Source organism: Hemiscyllium ocellatum, assembly GCF_020745735.1.
Source record: "Hemiscyllium ocellatum isolate sHemOce1 chromosome 27 unlocalized genomic scaffold, sHemOce1.pat.X.cur. SUPER_27_unloc_7, whole genome shotgun sequence".
Classification (NCBI taxonomy): Eukaryota; Metazoa; Chordata; class Chondrichthyes; order Orectolobiformes; family Hemiscylliidae; genus Hemiscyllium; species Hemiscyllium ocellatum.
In genome coordinates, this window is record NW_026867516.1 from 411,108 (window position 1) to 430,585 (window position 19,478).

General features: G+C 50.3%; 2 protein-coding genes across 2 annotated transcripts in view; one reads left to right on the forward strand and one right to left on the reverse strand.

Moving 5' to 3' along the window:
- Nucleotides 1-19,478, forward strand: part of LOC132808526 (zinc finger protein 850-like) — a 104,503-nt gene that overhangs the window by 27,199 nt on the left and 57,826 nt on the right.
- LOC132808527 (zinc finger protein 229-like) lies at nucleotides 6,468-8,867 on the reverse strand. The gene is made up of 2 exons (XM_060822159.1): nucleotides 8,808-8,867; nucleotides 6,468-7,987 (listed from the first exon to the last, which is right to left on the reverse strand). The coding sequence occupies exon 2, from the start codon at nucleotides 7,735-7,737 to the stop codon at nucleotides 6,559-6,561; it is 1,179 nt and encodes a 392-aa protein (XP_060678142.1). The 5' UTR covers nucleotides 7,738-7,987; nucleotides 8,808-8,867; the 3' UTR covers nucleotides 6,468-6,558.

A 19,478-nucleotide genomic window follows, 5' to 3' on the forward strand; every position in this document is an offset into this window, starting at 1 on the left:
AACACCAAACACACAAGGTAGAAGAGGATGAAATAATGCTGTCCTTTGACATACAGCCCTGTTCACATTGTTAGGACAGAAATTTGTACTTGCGTGTTCATTTAGAGGAGAGACCACAGACTCTCAATTAGTTGGCACAAGCAGGTTCTTTATTTCGCAGAATCGTAGTTGATTACAGTGAAATACATGCTTTCACTGGAGAAGGTGCACATTCTGTTTTTCCCCCAGAAATCCACACTTGATATATTTTTTGCTAAGCTACGTAACTACTCGCACACGTGATCTCTCGCACACAAAGCGTCTCCTGTGACAGAGCTCATTCGGCCTTGGCAAATATCCACGAGACGGTTCCAGTCTGGTAAACAACAGCTCAGCCACCTGTTATGGCCTTGGCAGCTACGCTGAGAAGAGCCTGCCATTGTACTGCCTGACCTTGGAAGCTGTCTACGAGACAGTTTCAGTCTCGTAAACAGCAGTCCAGCTGCACAGGCAGTTTCGGTCAGCAGTCCAAACAACCGCTCCGCAGCGCCCCCCCGATTCCCCAAGCAGTAACTACAACTCTACCCTCCCTAGGCCTATTAGATATACATCCCAACATTCCCTCCCTTGGCCTCTACTGAGGCCACATCAACCCATACCGCTACAAACGCAATGTCGCACGGCAACCGGGGCCGGGTGTGTCGGTGGACGCCCCCCAAAGTCCCTTTGGCTTCTCTGAACACGTTATCTCAACCAGGCCGACCGGTTCTAGGGACACATTAGTTCAGGGTGAAGGGGTCCCTAAGCAGCATACCACTACAAAACAAGCAACAAGCGAAAATTAACAATTAGTAGGCAATTCTAGGTTATTTCTTTTAAAGAAAACAACTAAAAAAAAGCTATCTCAAAACTAACAAAACGATAAAAAACACAGTGAAACTGAGCATGATAACAAAAGGAAGAGAACCAGGGAAAACACAAAGTGGATGAGTTAGGATGCCTGCAGAATGAAGGTCTGTTTTCCAAAGAACATCTAATTGTACAACGACTCATTAAAATCGGTCATATTATATCATGACATCCTAAAATAATTTTAAACTACTGAAATCGTGTCAAATCTTTTGTAATAGGATTCAATGTGTTTTCCTTCCTTCCCAAAGGTTTGTTGTTAAGTCGGTTCTGGAAGCTGCCACAAAACTGGCATTTTCATCTGTCCAAAATACTGTGAATACAATGTACTGAGTGCACGATTTTCCTTCTATCAAGCTGCTTTGCCAGCCAGAAACTTAATCAGATTCCCGACACGGATGCAAAGGCCAGGGATCTGCTAAAGCCACATGACCACAGGCCACTATTCTGAAGGCCAATGCACAACTGTGCCTGTCTTAGGTTGTTCCTCGCTCGAGGAATCTTACCCATTACTGGCTAACCAGTCTTCTTCACTGACCAACAAAAACCCACATCCATTTCACAGACGTTAAGGATGGACACGGGCAGTGGCAACTGGCTTATTACTGTGATCAGTGGCTTTCGAGACCAATCGAAGCCATTTAGGAATACCAGATGATGGCTAGGAATCTCTTGGGTGAACAATAGTTTCTTGAGTCTTGAGGCATATAGCAATTCACAATCTCTAACTGCAGCATAAAAGCACAAATTTATCTGTTGCAAATTTAAACGGGAAAAATATATAACTAGGGGGTCCTTGGACCACAGCCCTCACATTCTGAGGCCCTAAAGGAGAAGGATTAGAAATGAGAGATACAGTTATAAAGCAAAATCATATATTGTCCCGCGTTTCTCTCTCAGGCATAGCTCCTCCATTCCCTCTGATACCGATCCCGTGATCTTTCCTTGGGGTGCCCCCATCACAGGCTCCTCCAGCACCGCTGCCTGGTATGCGGGTGGGGGTCATCCTTTCCCGTCAGGGCACGGTCAATCGTTCGTGTCACAAGCGTCCTGATACATGGTATACAATAACCACCACAGGTAATAAAGATAGCAACAGAGATGCATAAACCAAGGGCCAGCTGTCCCAGCACAGTTCCCTATCTACCGAATGTGCTATTCAGCCAATCTATGACTGGGTTGTTAACCCCTGACTGCTCAGAAATGATGCCAGTTGTTGTCCCCCTCCCTGTCGTTATCAAAATCATAAGCGGAATGGCTCTTTCTTCCCTTTATAGATCAGGACACTCCCGCCTAAAATGCCCTATCTTTCCACAATAATGGCATCCTGCCTGTGGAGACCTTCATCTCTGCCCCTGTCGCTCAAACCCTCTACCAAATGCTCCTCCTTGTCTCTCCCTATCCCCTTTCCTCTCTGCCCTCCATGCTGTCACCCGCTGCTCCGGTTGCTCACTCTTGGTTCCATTCTTCTCCTAATTACCTCATCAACCGCAGCGACCGTCATTTTCGCCTTCAGCTTCTGTCTCTCGTCCTCTCTCTTTACAAACACTTTCTGTGCCTCTCCTAACAATTCAGCTAATGGGTTTTTCCCACTCCACCCTTCTATCTTCTGTATCTTTCCCTGTCCAGCATCCCCATATAAGTCCCCTCTCTTCCCCAGTAAATAGTATATTCAAAATAGTCATTAACTCAGCCCACATATACAGACTGGGCCTCAAAAATAGATCAATTTGTTCTGACAATCCTACCGGATTCTCAACCAGGACCGTCATTTCCTTTTAGATGTTCCGACCTCCCCACTGGTGAGGGGGACACACACAAACCCAATCTCCTTGTCCCCTATTGGTACTTCCCGAAGGGGACAAGTCGTTACGTTCTTCCCTTTTTCTTTCTTTTAAGAAATATTACAATGTTCCTAGCTTCCCATATCCTCAAACACCAATTTATCAATTCATGCTTGACTAACTTTAAAGCCTGTTCCTAACTTGTAAACATATTTATATATTTACGTCCATTTATTCAGTATTCAATATTTAAAATGTAAAATTCATACAGTTCCCAATTTTGAAATCCACTGTGATCACCCAGTTTTAGTACCCTAATTTAGATCCAAAATTAGTTTTCTTAAGTACTCCTGACCAATCATTACTCAATTACAATACTATAGGTCGTAAAATAATCAGAGCTGTCTTACAAGAATTTGCCAATTCAAGTTAAAAAAAAACTTCTAATGCATGAACAATTGCCAAATCCAAGGTCACAGATAATAACCATGGAAGTTTTCGTTTTTACGACAACCTACTGTTGAACTGAAACTTCAACTGTCCTCCATATATTGCTTTTATGAAAAGATAAAAAAGAGATTAGTTAGAATCGGATAGTAAGGCAGTCATGACTTGTAAAAGAACAGAAGTCATCAACCTTAAAAAAAATCATGTTAAGTTTCCATAAAAATCACATTTAAAACAGTCCTGGAACTCAAGCTCCAGGGAATAAAACTTAAACATTCAATCACCGACAAACAAATGTGCATTCAAACCAGATCACAAAGGGTTAAACTTTGTCAGTTGTACAGCTCTTTTCACTCTCTCTCTCTCTTAAGGCTGCTGGGACAGATCGGCTCGCTCTCTCTCTCTTCGCTGGCTGCTGCGAGTCTCCTTACCCCTAACCCTTATTTCTCGCAATCCTTTTTCTCTATCCTTCTCTCTTGCTTTCTCTTCCCTTTTCTCTGTTTCTCTCCCCTTTGTCTTTATTACCTTCTGTCTCTCTTTATCTATCTCCCTCTTTCTCTCTCTCTCTCTCTCTCTCTTCCTGTGTCGGTCTCTCTGTATCTCTGTTTCTGTCTGTCTCTGTCCCCTGTCCTCTGTCCCTCTCCTTACCCAATGCCCCTCACTTCTAGGAATTTTAAAGTCTGTGCTACGGGGTCCTCGTTACCACCGAGTTCCACGCGTCTCCCGCGTTTATTAATTCCAAGTTCCACGCGATACCCCCACCCCTCCACGCAGGAGAATTTTTAAAATTACATAGTGTTTGGGGATGTGCAGGTTAGGGGGCATTGGCCATGCTAAATTACCCATAGTGCCTAGGGATGTGCAGGTTAGGGGGCATTGGCCGTGCTAAATTACCCATAGTGCCCAGGGATGTGTAGGCTAGGTGGGTTAGCCAATGGGAATTGCAGGGTTACGGGCAGAGGTCTGGGTGAGGGAGGGTTGGTGTGGGTTGGATGGGCTGAAGGGCCTGCTCCTACACTGCAGGGGTTCTCAGCGTGAGATGAGGTGCTTGACGGAAACGATGGGGAAGAGGCAGTGAAAACACAACGAGACCGTTTGAAAGTGGGAGCATGACAGGAGGGGGTGGGTAAATGGGATGTGGTGAGGGAGGGGGCTTAGGAGAGAAAGAGACACAGAAAGAGAGGATCACACACAGATACAACTGGTGAAAGTGGGGAAGATTGTGATAGGTTCAGATAAGGTGGAGGAAGAAAAGCTGTTCCCTATTCACTGATAGTGACAAGGTCAGGGGCGGCCTGAAGTTCAGGGGTTTGAGCAGGAGAGAGAGGGGGAAAACAGAGGAAAAACAGGTTTACCCAGCAAGCAGCAATATGCTGGAATCCGCTGTCACCTCAGAGAGACAGACAGACGCAGAGGCAGACGCAGAGACACAGACAGAGAGAGCCAGAGAGACAGAGACGGGGAGGTAATCAGATGAATGGCCTCCCTGTGCTGTGAGATCCAAAAGGAGCACGCGAGCAGCTGCCCCAGTGTTTCTGGCGGTCTGAGGCATCTCCCCCTCGCCCCATTACCGGTACCGCTCTCCCGTCCCATTGGCACCTTCCCGGTGAACGGCCCACTCTCCCAATGCACTCAAGCTGCCCCTTCCCCCCCCGGGGGCTGGAAGAGGACGGAACAGCCCGTTCCGGAGCGGGGCTCGGGAACGCTGCCCATGTCCGTGACACCCTTTCCGCGAAAGGAAACAAAAAGGACAACAGACAGGGGACCACCCGCATCAACAGGAATGACAACATTTCACCCTCAGACAAGGCTTTGTCAAGAGATGTACAGCTCGGAAACAGACCCTTCGGTCTAACCCGTCCGTACCGACCAAATATCCCAACCCAAACTAGTCCCACCTGCCAGCACCCGGCCCATATCCCTCCAAACCCTTCCTATTCATATACACATCCAAATGCCTCTTAAATGTTGCAATTGTACCAGCCTCCACCACATCCTCTGGCAGCTCATTCCGTACACACACCACCTTCTGTATGAAAAAGTTGCCCTGTAGGTCTCTTTTGTATCTTCCCCTCTCACCCTAAACCTATGCCCTCTAGTTCTGGATTCCCCAACCCCAGGGAAAAGACTTGGCCTATTTATCCTATCCATGCCGGTCATAATTTTGTAAACCTCTATAACGTCATCCCTCAGCCTCCGACGCTCCAGGGAAAACAGCCCCAGCCTGTTCAGCCTCTCCCTGTAGCTCAGATCCTCCAACCCTGGCAACATCCTTGTAAATCTTTTCTGAACCATTCCAAGTTTCGCAACAGCGGGGAGACCCAGAAATGGAAAAGACTGAAGGGGGAAGTCAGCTGAGTATAGGGGTTGGGGTCTGGACAGGACGTTGCTTAGGCCACTTTTGGAATACACAGGAACCTCGATTATCCAAAGGACACATGCAGGGTGTATTTCAGTCGCTTGACGATTAGATCCCTTACAGTGTGGAAACAGGCCCAACCAGTCCACACTGACCCTCCGAAGAGTAACCCACCCAGACCCATTTCCCTCTGACTAATGTACCTAACACGACGGGCAATTTAGCATGGCCAATTCACCCTGACCTGCACATCTTTGGACTGTGGGACGGAACCGGAGCACTAGGAGGAAACCCACGCAGACGCGGGGAGAATGTGCAAACTCCACACAGTCTGTCGCTTGAGGCAGGAATGAAACCTGGGTCCCTGGTACTGTGGAGGTAGCAGCGCTAACCACTGAGCCACCGTACTGGTTCATCTAATTCTGGATAATCGAAGTTCCTCTGTATTATGTGCACTTCTGGTCTATCGGAAGGATGTTGCAAAACTTGAAAGGGTTCAGAAAGATTGACAAGGATGTTGCCAGGGTTGGAGGGTTTGAGCTACAGGGAGAGGCTGAACAGGCTGGGGTTGTCTTCCCTGGAACGTCGGAGGCTGAGGGTTGACTTTAAGAGAGGTTCATAAAATGAGGGGCATGGATAGGGATAGACAAAGTCTTTTGCCAGAACTAGAGGGCATAGGTTTAGGGTGAGAGGGGAAAGATTTCAAAAGGGTCCTAAGGGGCAACATTTTTCACACAGAGGGTGGTGTGTCTGCGTGTGGAATGAGCTGCCAGAGGAAGTGGTGGAGGCTGGTACAATTGCAACATTTAAAAGGCATCCACTTGGGTATCTGTGTAAGGAGGGGTTTGGAGGGATAGGGCCAATTGCTGGCAAATGGGACTTGACTGGTTGTGGATATGGAGGGGTTGGAGCGAAGGGTCTGTTTCTGTGTTGTACATCTCTACTCCAGGAGGAAATGCGCAGTCGCAGGCTCGCAGAGACACTGGATGCCAAGGGGATGAGAGCACAGCAACTGCAGTGACCCTCCGCCCTCCCACCCAGGGTTCAGCCCTGGGCGGTGACTCACAGCGGCTGGCCCCGTCACTTGTGCCCCCGCTGGTGCCGCAGCAGGTGGTGGGAGTGAGCGAAGCCCCTCCCGCAGACAGGGCAGGTGAATGGCCTCTCCCCGGTGTGGACCCGGCGGTGCTGCAGCAGGGTGGACGACCGGGTGAAGCCCTTGCCGCAGACGGAGCAGGTGAAGGGCCGCTCCCCGGTGTGGACCCGCTGGTGGGTCAGCAGGGTGGATGACTGGGTGAAGCCCTTGCCGCAGACGGAGCAGATGAACGAGCGCTCGCCGCTGTGAAGCCGCCGGTGCGAGAGCATGTTGGAGGAGCAGGTGAAGCCCTTGCCGCAGACGGAGCAGGTGAAGGGCCACTCCCCAGTGTGGACCCGCTGATGGGTCAGCAGGTGGGACAGCTGGGTGAAGCCCTTGCCGCAGACGGAGCAGGTGAAGGGCCGCTCCCCGGTGTGGACCCGCTGGTGGGTCAGCAGGTGGGACGAGCGGGTGAAGCCCTTGTCGCAGAAGGAGCAGGTGAAGGGCCGCTCCCCGGTGTGGACCCGCTGGTGCTTGAGCAGGTGGGACGAGCGGGTGAAGCCCTTGCCACAGTCGGAGCAGGTGAAGGGCCGCTCCCCGGTGTGGACCCGCTGGTGGGTCAGCAGATGGGACGACTGGGTGAAGCCCTTGCCGCAGACGGAGCAGGTGAAGGGCCGCTCCCCGGTGTGGACCCGCTGGTGGGACAGCAGGTGGGACGAGCGGGTGAAGCCCTTGCCGCAGACGGAGCAGCTGAACGGCCTCTCCCCGGTGTGGACCCGCTGGTGCTTGAGCAGGTCGGACGAGCGGGTGAAGCCCTTGCCGCAGATGGAGCAGGTGAAGGGCCTCTCCCCAGTGTGGACCCGCTGGTGGGACAGCAGGTCCGACGAGCGGGTAAAGCTGTTGCCGCAGACGGAGCAGGTGAAGGGCCTCTCCCCAGTGTGGACCTGCTGGTGGGTCAGCAGGTGGGACGAGTCGCTGAAGTCCTTCCCGCACTCGGAGCAGGCAAACGGCCTCTCCCCGGTGTGGACCCGCTGGTGTGAGAACAGGTGGGACGACTGAGTGAAGCCCTTGCCGCAGACGGAGCAGGTGAAGGGCCGCTCCCCGGTGTGGACACGGCGGTGGATCTCCAGCAAGGAGGGGGAGCGGAATCCTTTTCTGCAATCCCCACACTTCCACGGTTTCTCCATGGCGCGCGGAATGCCTCCTGAGACTTCCTTTCCCCACAGTGGGCAAACTGGCTCAGGCACGTGCCCCTGTGGTTCAGGTAAAGATGATACTTTAAGAGCCTACTGAAGCAGACAAAAACGTTCAAAGAATTTTCCCCTTCTGGACTGAAAGAGGGACGTCTCTCCTGTCCCACGAATCAAGGGGCTCTGTCAGACCTTCACATGGTACTCAGTTGGGGAGCTCTACCAGCAAAGCTGCTCTTCTCATATCCTGTGAAAAGGGGATTACAAAAGTCATTGCTGCCTGCACATGACAGGAATTTAGAACAGATCATTCTAGTTTCTGTAGAACTTCCCTAAAACAATCAAGTTACAATATGCAGATGCCAGTGTTGGGCTGGGGTGTACAAACATAAAAAAAATCACACATCACCAGGTTGTAGTCCATTAGATTTGTTTAGAAGTTCTAGCTTTCAGAGCTCTGCACCTTCATCAGGTAGCTAGTAAAACCTCCAGGCGAAAAAGACAGCAGATGCTGGAGATCAGAGTGGTGCTGGAAAAGCACAGCAGGTCAGGCAGCATCCGAGGAGCAGGGGGAAAAAAAATCAACGTTTCGGGCAAAAGCCCTTCATCAGGAATGAGGAAAGAATGAGGACATTTTCCTCATTCCTGAAGAAGGGCTCATACCTGAAACATCGAATCTCCTGTTCCTCGGATGCTGCCTGACCTGCTGAGCTTTTCCAGCAACACATTTCCAGCTCTGATCTCCAGCATCTGCAGACCTCATTTTCTCCTATAACCTAGAGTTGTGTGATTTTTAACTTTAAAAAGTGTTGCAAATCTCCACCACCACCCCACCCCCCTCTCCCTCCCTCTCTCTCTCACACACACACACACACTTTTCTTCAATTCTCACTCTGCTGTTTCTGATATTACCCATCCCCCAGTATTGTCCAGAAAGGGACTTATTACCTAAAAAAGCTGTAAATCTCCATCCCACACACTCTTTAACTCTTGCTGTACCTAATATCCCACCTCCCCCCATGCTCCAGCAGGGTCTGACTGATGCTCATTGACTGAGCCACACTCACCTCTTCCTGGATACATGGACCCTCCAGACCAACACAACATCAGCTCCCCTTAACCGTCCCCCCGCAACGGCGCATGTGCAGGAGCAACCGGTCACGTGAATCGAGGGACCGCCGTCGTCACAAAGGCCGCGCGTTGATTGGAATGAGCGCCCGCCCGTGCGGCGTTCCAGCCTTTCCCATTGGTCCACCGCGTCACGCGGCGGCGCTGGTGTTTGTGACGCCCCCGCCCACGTGACCTCTCTCCTCCACCACCCCCAACGCGCCCCTCCCTTCACCTCGACACGGGGAGGCATGACCAATGGCTAGCCTTGGAGGACCGGAAGGAAGGCTGGTCCTCCTACCAATCAGAGCATCCCCTCAGTGTCTGAATGCGGAAGTTGGATCATGAGCTCCTGCTGCTCTCTCTCTCTGAATGAAGATTGAGTGTTACCCCAGACTGCACCAACCTCTGTGAGTACAGCACCCTCTCTTCTCACCCCTCCTACTCCATTTCTTTTCTCATTTTGGGATTAAACTGTTGGTTTGTAGGAAGTGAAGTGAAAGGAGGTGAACTCAGGAAAGGTGCATATGCTGGATGCATTGGTCTAGGTCGCTGTCTCTGTCCCTCTGTGTCTGTGTCTGTTTGTCTTTGTTCCTCTGTGTCTCTCTCTGTCTCTCTCGTGTCCTTCATCAGGAATTGCGGAGGGGGAGGGGGGTGGAAAGGGTGCTGAGAGATAAACAGGAAGGTGGGAGTGGGGCTGGGGGTAAGGTAGATGCAGGTTGGGTGGGGGGTGATGGCGACAGGGTGGAGCAGATTGGTGGGAAGGAAGATGGACAGGTGGGACAGTTCAAGAGGGTGGTGCTGAGTTGGAGGGTTGGAGCTGGGGTGGGAGGGGGGAGGGAATGTGAGGAAACTGGTGAACTCTATGTTGATGCCATGTGGTTGCAGGGACCGAGGCCACCTGATACCTGGAGGAGGAATGCCTCTGCATTGGGACCCTCCAACCATACGGGATCAATATTGATTTCACCAGTTTCCTCATTCTTCTCCTCCCCCTCCCCCCCCAAGCCCAATCCCAGATACAACCCTCGAACTTGGGACTGTTCTTTTGAAGTGTCCCACCTGTCCATCTGCCTTCCCATCTATCTGCTCCACCCTCCTCTCTGACCTGTCACCTTCTTCCCCCGCTTTCATCTACCCATAACATTCTCAGCTCCCTTCCCCCAGTCCCACCTCCCTCCCATTTATCTCTCAGTCCCTTTGGGCCCACCCCACATTCCTAATCAAGGGGTTATGCCCAAAACATCAAACCTCCTGCTCCTCAGATGCTGGCTGACCTGCTGTACTCTTGCAGCACCAGACATTTTGGTGCTTATTTGTCTGGATGTTCTGATGTGACCCATTCGCAGATGTGAAGTCACATTCGAGAAAAACTCCTTCATGGAATGTGGGCTTTTTTTTTTGGCAAGGCCAACAATGTTTTCGTCCCGAACTGCCCTTCAGACAAGAGGATTGCCAGACTTTAGGGGGCATTTTAAAAGTCAAGCACGTGAGCCATCATATGCAGGCAGCACCAAGTTAATGCTAGCGGGTTTCCTTCCCTGAAGAGCGTTATTGAATCAAATGGGTTTTCAGAAAAGTTTCATTCTTTCAATGACGGAGACTAGTTTTCAATTCAGATTTAAAAAAAAAATTTAAATTCCCCAATGTTTGTTTTTACTGGTATTTGGACACATGAGCCCAGATTATTTGCCTGGGGCCTCTGGACTGCTGGTCCAGTATTGTTGTTATAACATCACTGACTCGCCTGGACAGCATTGAGAGTCATACAGATGTATAGCACACAAAGAGACCCTATGTGCAACTGGTGCATGCCGAGCACATAGCCAAAATTGATCTAGTCCGATGTGCCAGCACGTCCCTCCAAACCCTTCCCATTCATATTCCCATCCAGATGCCTTTTAATTGTTGCAATTGTCCCAGCCTCCACCACTTCCTCTGGCAGCTCATTCCATACACGCACCACCCTCTGACTGACAAAGTTGCCCCTTAGGTCCTTTTTATGTCTTTTCCCCTCTCACCTCTAGTTCTGGACTCTCCCACCCCAGGGAAAAGACCTTGTCTATTCACCCTATCCATGCCCCTCATCATTTTATAAACCTCAATAAGGTCACCCCTCAGCCTCCGATGCTCCAGGGAAAACAGCCCCAGCTTATTTAGCCACTCCCTGTAGCTCAAACCCTGGCAACATCTTTGTAAACATTTTCTGAGCCCTTTCAAGTTTCGTTTAACTGAACAGTAAAAATCATACTGGACAGGGATATATCATAGTGTTACTATGCAATATGTATTTATTTACGGCTGTATAAATTTGATTTATCATTATTTCTAGTTATATCATAGTGTTGTAGCCATGTTATGTATTCCAAGTTTGGGAGAAGATTTGTAGCTCGGCTGCTCATTGTTGTGGTTCTGTTCGCCGAGCTGGGAATTTGTGTTGCAGACGTTTTGTCCCCTGTCTAGGTGACATCCTCAGTGCTTGGGAGCCTCCTGTGAAGCACTTGTGTTGTTTCCTCCGGCATTTATAGAGGTTTGTCTCTGCCCGCTTCCGGTTGTCAGTTCCAGCTGTCCGCTGCAGTGGTCGGTATATTGGGTCCAGGTCGATGTGCTTATTGATTGAATCTGTGGATGAGTGCCATGCCTCTAGGAATTCCCTGGCTGTTCTCTGTTTGGCTTGTCCTGTAATAGTAGTGTTATGGATGCGGATCGTTAGCTGTCTTCCTGTTTGTCCTATGTAGTGTTTTGTGCAGTCCTTATTGTGTACAAAATCCCATGCAAGGCCTGCACAAAACACTACATCGGTCAAACAGGAAGACAGCTAACGATCCGCATCCATGAATACCAACTAGCCACGAAACGACACGACCAGCTATCCTTGGTAGCCATACACGCAGATGACAAGCAACATGAATTCGACTTGGACAACACTACTATTATAGGACAAGCCAAACCGAGAACAGCCAGGGAATTCCTAGAGGCATGGCACTCATCCACAGATTCAATCAATAAACACATCGACCTGGACCCAATATACCGACCACTGCAGCGGACAGCTGGAACTGACAACCCGAAACGGGCAGAGACAAACCACTATAAATGCCGGAGGAAACAACACAGAAGTGCTTCACAGGAGGCTCCCAAGAAGGATGTCACCTAGACAGGGGACGAAACGTCTGCAACACACATTCCCAGCCCAGCGAACAAAACCACAACATGTCATGTATTTCCAGTCATACCCTTTACAGGACAGGAGAATACTGGGCTCAATGCTGACTCTGTGGGTGAATCTAGTCACACTCATTCCTCTCTATATCCACAGAGTCCTGTAAGTGTATTCCTCTATAGGGTCCCTCCAGTCTCACTTGGGTATTGATCGACTCCACTACAGTCATCCTCAGAGCGAGCATGTTCTAGGTCTTGTTACCAAAGCAAAGTTCTTGCTCTGATTCTCTTTCCCCTCCCCCCACATCTTGGTCTGTCAATATGGTAGAAAGAGAGGGGGGGGCTCAGATAACTAGGTTAGCAAACTGCATGAGGGTGGCATGATGGCTCAGTAGGTAGCACCGATGCCTCATAGTGCCAGGGACCTGGGTTCAATTCCAGCCTCGGGCGACTCTCCGTGTGGGTTTCCCCCGAGTGCTCCGGTTTCCTCCCACAGTCCAACCTTGTGCAGGTTAGGGTGGGTTGGCCGTGCTAAATTGCCCAGAGTGTTCAGGGATGTGTAGCTTAGGTGCATGTGTCAGGGGTAAATATAGGGGAATGGGTCTGGGTGGGATACTCATCACAGGGTCGGTCTGGACTTGTTGGGTCGGTATGGACTTGTTGGGCTAAAGGGCCTGTTTCCACACTGTAGGGGTTCTAATTCTTAACTTTTCTTGGAGCTAGATCTGTCAAATGTCAGGAATCAGAAAAATTGGGAGGGAGTGTATTAGGTACGGCAGTAGGGAGAGTGTGTGGGATGGAGACTCTCAGGTTTTGGGTTATGGGCGTGGAATGAATATTCCGTGAAATCGATCTGTTAAACTCTGAGATTCTACGTGATACTGACAGCGATGACTTTCTAATTTACAGGCTCTCACAGGAGGATTTACCTGCATATCTTGAACTAATTGCCTCAGCCAGCTTGACTCATTGGGACTGGAATTTTATCCATCTTTTGAGTGGAGAAGGAGGATTGTCCCGCCTGCTTCCAGAGATCTGACTGGTAAAGCACTGAGATGCCGCTGTTCGAGGGTGGAGGGAGCTTTACCGGAGCGGAGAGTTAGCCAGCCGGCCCCCCGCAGCAGAGTGGGACGTCAGAGGGAGCGTCGAACCTGGAGGGAGGCCGCGCCGTGGGGAAACCGTGGAAGTGTGGGGAATGCGGGAAGGGGTTTCGAGTCCCCTCTGAGCTGGAGATCCACCGGCGCGGTCACACCGGGGAGAGGCCGTTCTCCTGCCCCGAGTCCGGCAAGGCCTTCATTGGGTCCTCCAAGCTGCTGAGGCACCGGCGGGTCCACACCGGGGACAGGCCGTACCCCTGCCCCGAGTGTGGCAAGGCCCTTCACCCAGCTGTCCCACCTGCAGACGCACCGGCGCCTCCACACACCAGGGAGAGGCCTCTCACCTGCCCCGGGGGCGGCAAGGCCTTCAATCGATCGCCGACCCTGCGGACGCACAGGCGCCTTCCCAACGTGACCGCACGGAGTTGAAGTCTGCAGCGAATCCCACCCAGGACTGGGGGGGGATCGTGCCCCGTGGGGGGATTGTGCCCCGTTCGAAGGCAGTGGGTGAAGCGGGAAGGGAGCGAGGCTTCCTTTCTGCCGGACTGGCCGCTCTCGCTCCCTTTGCTTCCCGTGGGACCGATGCTGTTTGAGGCTGGGACTGCACGTTCCCCGGTGCCAAAGATCTGCAGGAGCTGAGGAAGTGCACTCCTTTCACACCGGATGGTAAATCATGTTTGTCCCATCTATTTCAGTCTTAAATACCCTCCGTGACCTGGCCTCCCAGCCTCCTGTGGCAGTGAATTCCACAGATTCCCCACTCTCTGTCTGAAGAGGTTTCTCCTTATCTCCGTTCTAAAAGGTCTAAGGCTGTGCCCTCGGCTCCTGGTCTCTCCTACCAATGGAAACATCTTCCCAATGGCCACAGATAGATCAAAGTCAAATACAATAGCCTCTATTCCATTGAGTGTCCAGCACACTTTATAACACTTTGTAAAATCAGGAGGGCCATTGATGAGGTGAGTGGCAAGTGTCTTTTCCCGATAGAATAAAGAATATTCCAGCACAGGAACAGGCCCTTCGGCCCACCAAGCCTACACCGATCCAGATCCTCTATCTAAACCTGCTGCCTATTTTCTCAGGATCTGTATCCCTCTGCTCCCTGCCCTTTCATGTATCTGTTGAGATACATCTTAAATGACACCATCGTTCCCCTCCCTACCATCTCCGCTGGCAACACATTCCAGGTACCCAGCACCCTCAGCGTAAAGAACATTCCATACATATCTTAAATCTTTCCCCTCTCACTTTGAACTCATGACCCCAGGTAACTGAGTCCTCCACTCTGGGGGAAAAACATTTCTTGCTATCCACCCTGTCTCTACCCCTCATGATTTTGTTGGCCTCAATCAGGTCCCCCCCCTCAACCTCCGTCTTTCCAATGAAAATAATCCTGATCTATTCAACCTCTCTTCATAGTTAGCATCCTCCATACCAGGTAACATCCTGGTGAACCTCCTGTGCACCCTCTCCAAAGCATCCACATCCATTTGGTAATGTGGGCAGCACGGTGGCACAGTGGTTAGCACTGCTGCCTCACAGCGCCTGAGACCCGGGTTCAGTTCCCGACTCAGGCGTCTGTCTGTGTGGAGTTTGCACTTTCTCCCCGTGTTTGTGTGGGTTTCCTCCCACAGTCCAAAGATGTGCGGGTCAGGTGAATTGGCCATGCTAAATTGCCCGTAGTGTTAGGTAAGGGGTTAATGTATGGGTGGGTGGTGGGTCGGTGTGGACTTGTTGGGCCGAAGGGCCTGTTTTCACACTGTAAGTAATCTAAAAAAATCTAAATCTAAAAAAAGAACTGTACGTGGTATTCCAAATCTGGCCGAAACAAAGTCTTGTATAACTGTAACATGACCTGCCAACTCTTGTACACAATACTCTGTCCGCTGAAGGAAAGTGTGCCATATGCCGCCTTGACCACTCTACTGACCTGCATTGCCATCTTCAGGGAACAATGGGCCTGAACACACACATCTCTCTCTACATCAGTTTTCCCCAGGACTTTTCCCATATGACCTCACTGCTCGAGTCTTTCATAGTGCCCTCCTTCAGCACAGCTGTGATAGCCTCTCTGACCAGTAATACAACTCCTCCACCTCTTTTACCTCCCTCTCTATCCCACCTGAAGCATCGATATCCTGGGATATTTAGTTGCCAATCTTGCTCTTCCCTTAACCAAGTCTCAGTGTTAGCAATAACATCATCCTCCCAGGTACGACTCCAAGCCCTAAGTTCATCTGCCTTACCTACTACACTTATTGCATTAAAACAAATGCACCTGAGACCACCTGTCCCTTTGCGTTCATCATCTGTTCCCTGTGACTCTTCCCCTTTGTCACACTGACTTTATTATCTCGCTCCTTTCAGGCTTTAGTTACTACCTCCTTCCTGACCACGAACCTCCTCATTTGTTTCCCATCCCCCGCAACATTAGTTTAAACCCTCCCCAGCAGCGTTAGCAAAAGCACCCCCAAGGATATTGGTTCCAGTCTGGCCCGGATGTAGCTCGTCTGATTTGTAATAGTCCCTCCACCCCCAGAACTGGCCCCAATGTCCCAAAAATCTGAACCCATCCCTCCTGGAATTTTATCGGTTCCCATGCGATTCCCCATCATTCTGTTCAGACCTATTGAATTCATTGCCAATCGACTCGATCCCTCCTGATCCATGAATCCTCTCCTCTCAGGAATCAATGTGATGAACATTTGTTATCTTCCGTGTATTGAAGAACTTCTCTTTTCAATCCTCCCACTTCCTCCAAACTAAAGGAGTTGCCATGGGCACCCGCATGGGCCCCAGCTATGCCTGCCTCTTCGTAGGATATGTGGAACAGTCCATCTTCCGCAACTACACTGGCACCACCCCCCACCTTTTCCTCCGCTACATCGATGACTGTATCGGCGCTGCCTCGTGCTCCCACGAGGAGGTTGAACAGTTCATCAACTTTACTAACACCTTCCATCCCGACCTCAAATTCACTTGGACTGTCTCAGACTCCTCCCTCCCCTTCCTAGACCTTTCCATCTCTATCTCGGGCGACCGACTCAACACAGACATCTACTATAAACCGACTGACTCCCACAGCTACCTGGACTACACCTCCTCCCACCCTGCCCCTGTAAAAACTCCATCCCATATTCCCAATTCCTTAGTCTCCGCCGCATCTGCTCCCAGGAGGACCAGTTCCAACACCGCACGGTCCAGATGGCCTCCTTCTTCAAGGACCGTAGATTCCCCCCAGACGTGATTGACGATGCCCTCCACCGCATCTCCTCCACTTCCTGCTCCTCCGCCCTTGAGCCCCGCTCCTCCAACCGCCACCAAAACAGAACCCCACTGGTTCTCACCTACCACCCCACCAACCTCCGCATACAACGTATCATCCGCCGTCATTTCCGCCACCTCCAAACGGACCCCACCACCAGGGATATATTTCCCTCCCCGCCCCTATCAGCGTTCCGCAAGGACCACTCCCTTCGTGACTCCCTCGTCAGGTCCACACCCCCCACCAACCCAACCTCCACTCCTGGCACCTTCCCCTGCAACCGCAGGAAATGTAAAACTTGCGCCCACACTTCCACACTCACTTCCCTCCAAGGCCCCAAGGGATCCTTCCATATCCGCCACAAGTTCACCTGTACCTCCACACACATCATCTATTGCATCCGCTGCACCCGATGTGGCCTCCTCTATATTGGGGAGACAGGCCGCTTACTTGCTGAACGCTTCAGAGAACACCTCTGGGACGCCCGGACCAACCAACCCAACCACCCCGTGGCTCAACACTTTAACTCTCCCTCCCACTCCACCGAGGACATGCAGGTCCTTGGACTCCTGCACCGGCAGAACATAACAACACGACGGCTGGAGGAGGAGCGCCTCATCTTCCGCCTGGGAACCCTCCAACCACAAGGAATGAACTCAGATTTCTCCAGTTTCCTCATTTCCCCTCCTCCCACCTTGTCTCAGTCGGTTCCCTCAACTCAGCACCGCCCTCCTAACCTGCAATCCTCTTCCTGACCTCTCCGCCCCCACCCCACTCCGGCCTATCACCCTCACCTTGACCTCCTTCCACCTATCACATCTCCATCGCCCCTCCCCCAAGTCCCTCCTCCCTACCTTTTATCTTAGCCTGCTTGGCAAACTCGCCTCATTCCTGATGAAGGGCTTATGCTCGAAACGTCGAATTTCCTATTCCTTAGATGCTGCCTAACCTGCTGTGCTTTAACCAGCAACACATTTTCAGCAGAGCTCAGAAATACGAAGGGTGCAGTAACAATGTTGGGGCTATACTACAGGCCTCCCAATAGTGAGCGTGAGATAGAGGTACAAATATGTAAACAGATCATGGAAAGATGTAGGATAGGTGGTGGTGAGAGGAGATTTTAATTTTCCCAACATTGACTGGGATTCACTTACTGTTAGAGGAGCAGAATTTGTAAGCAGAATCCAGGAGGGTTTCCAGAGTAGTATGTAAATAGTTCAACTCGGGAAGGGGCCATATTGGACCTGGTGTTGGGGAATGAACCCGGCCAGGTGGGTGAAGTTTCAGGTGGGGATTACGTTGGGGATAGGGATCACAATTCCGTAAGGTTTAGAATACTCATGGACAAAGACGAGAGTGGTCCGAAAGGAAGAGTGCTTATTGGGGAAAGGCCAACTATACCCAAATTCAGCAGGCGCTGGGGGAGTGTGGATTGGGAGCAGCTTTTTGAAGGAAAATCCATATTCGATATTTGGGAGGCTCTTAAAGAGAATTGATTCGAGTTCAGGAGAGAGATGTCTCTGTGAAAATGAGGGATGGAATTGGCAAGATTAAGGAACCATGGATGACAGGTGAAATTGTGAGACTTGCTGAGAGGAAAAAGGAAGCATACATAAGGTCTAGGCGACTGAAGACAGACTAAGCTTTGGAAGAATAACGGGAAAGTAGGACCAATCTGAAATGAGGAATTAAGAGGGTTAAAAGGGGCGATGAGATATCCTTAGCGAGCAAGGTTAAGGACAACCCCAAAGCCCTTTATTCATATATAAGGAGCAAGAGGGTAACTAGAGAAAGGGTGGGCCCACTCAAGGACGAAGGAGGAAAGATGTGTGTGGAGTCAGAAAAAATGGGCAAGATTCTTAATGAGTACTTTGTGTCAGTATTCACAGAGGAGAGGGACAGGGTGGATGTTGAGGTTAGGGATAGATCTTTGAATACTCTAGGGCAAGTCGGCATAAGGAGGAGGAAGTGATGTGTATTCTAAAAAGGCATTAAGGTGGTCAAAGTCCCCAGGTCCTGATGGGATCTATCCCAGGTTACTGAGGGAAGCAAGAGAGGAAATAGTTTGGGCCTTAACAGATATCTTTGCAGCTTCCTTGAACACAGGTGAGGTCCCAGAGGACTGGAGAATTGATAATGTTTTCCCCTTGTTTCAGAAGGGTCGCAGGGATAATCCAGGTAATTACAGACCTGTGAGCTGGATGTCAGTGGTAGGGAAGCTGCTGGAGAAGATACTGAGGGATAAGATCTGTTTACATTTGGAAGAAAATGAGCTTATGAGTGATAGGCAGCATGGTTTTGTTCAGGGAAGGTCATGTCTTAGCAACTCAATAGAATTCTACGAGGAAATGACAAAATTGATTGATGAGGGAAAGGCTGCAGATGTCATAGACATGGACTTTACTTGGGCATTTGACAAGGTTCCCCATGGTAGGCTGATGGAAAAGGTGAAATCACATGGGGTCCAGGGTATTCTAGCTAGATGGATAGAGAACTGGTTGGGAAACAGGAGACAGGGAGTAGTATTGGAAGGGAGTTTCTCAAAACTGAGACGGTGACCAGTGGTGTTCCACAGGGCTCCGTGCTGGGAGCACTGTTCTTTGTGATATATCTAAATGATTTGGAGGAAGGTGTAGGTTGCCTCATTAGCAAGTTTGCAGTTGACACTAAGATTGGTGGAGTAGCAGATAGTGAAGAGGATGTCAGAGAATACAGCAGAATGGAGAATAGACTGGAGAGTTGGGCAGAGAAATGGCAGATGGAGTTCAATCCAGACAAATGTGAGGTGATGCATTTTGGAAGATCCAATTCTAGAGCAAACTATACAGTAAATGGAAAAGTCCTGGGGAAAACTGATGTAGAGAGAGATCTGTGTGTTCAGGCCCATTGTTCCCTGAAGATGGCAATGCAGGTCAGTAGAGTGGTCAAGGCGGCATATGGCACACTTTCCTTCATCGGACAGAGTATTGAGTACAAGAGTTGGCAGGTCATGTTACAGTTATACAAGACTTTGTTTTGGCCAGATTTGGAATACCATGTACAGTTCTGGTCGCCACATTACCAAATGGATGTGGATGCTTTGGAGAGGGTGCAGAGGAGGTACACCA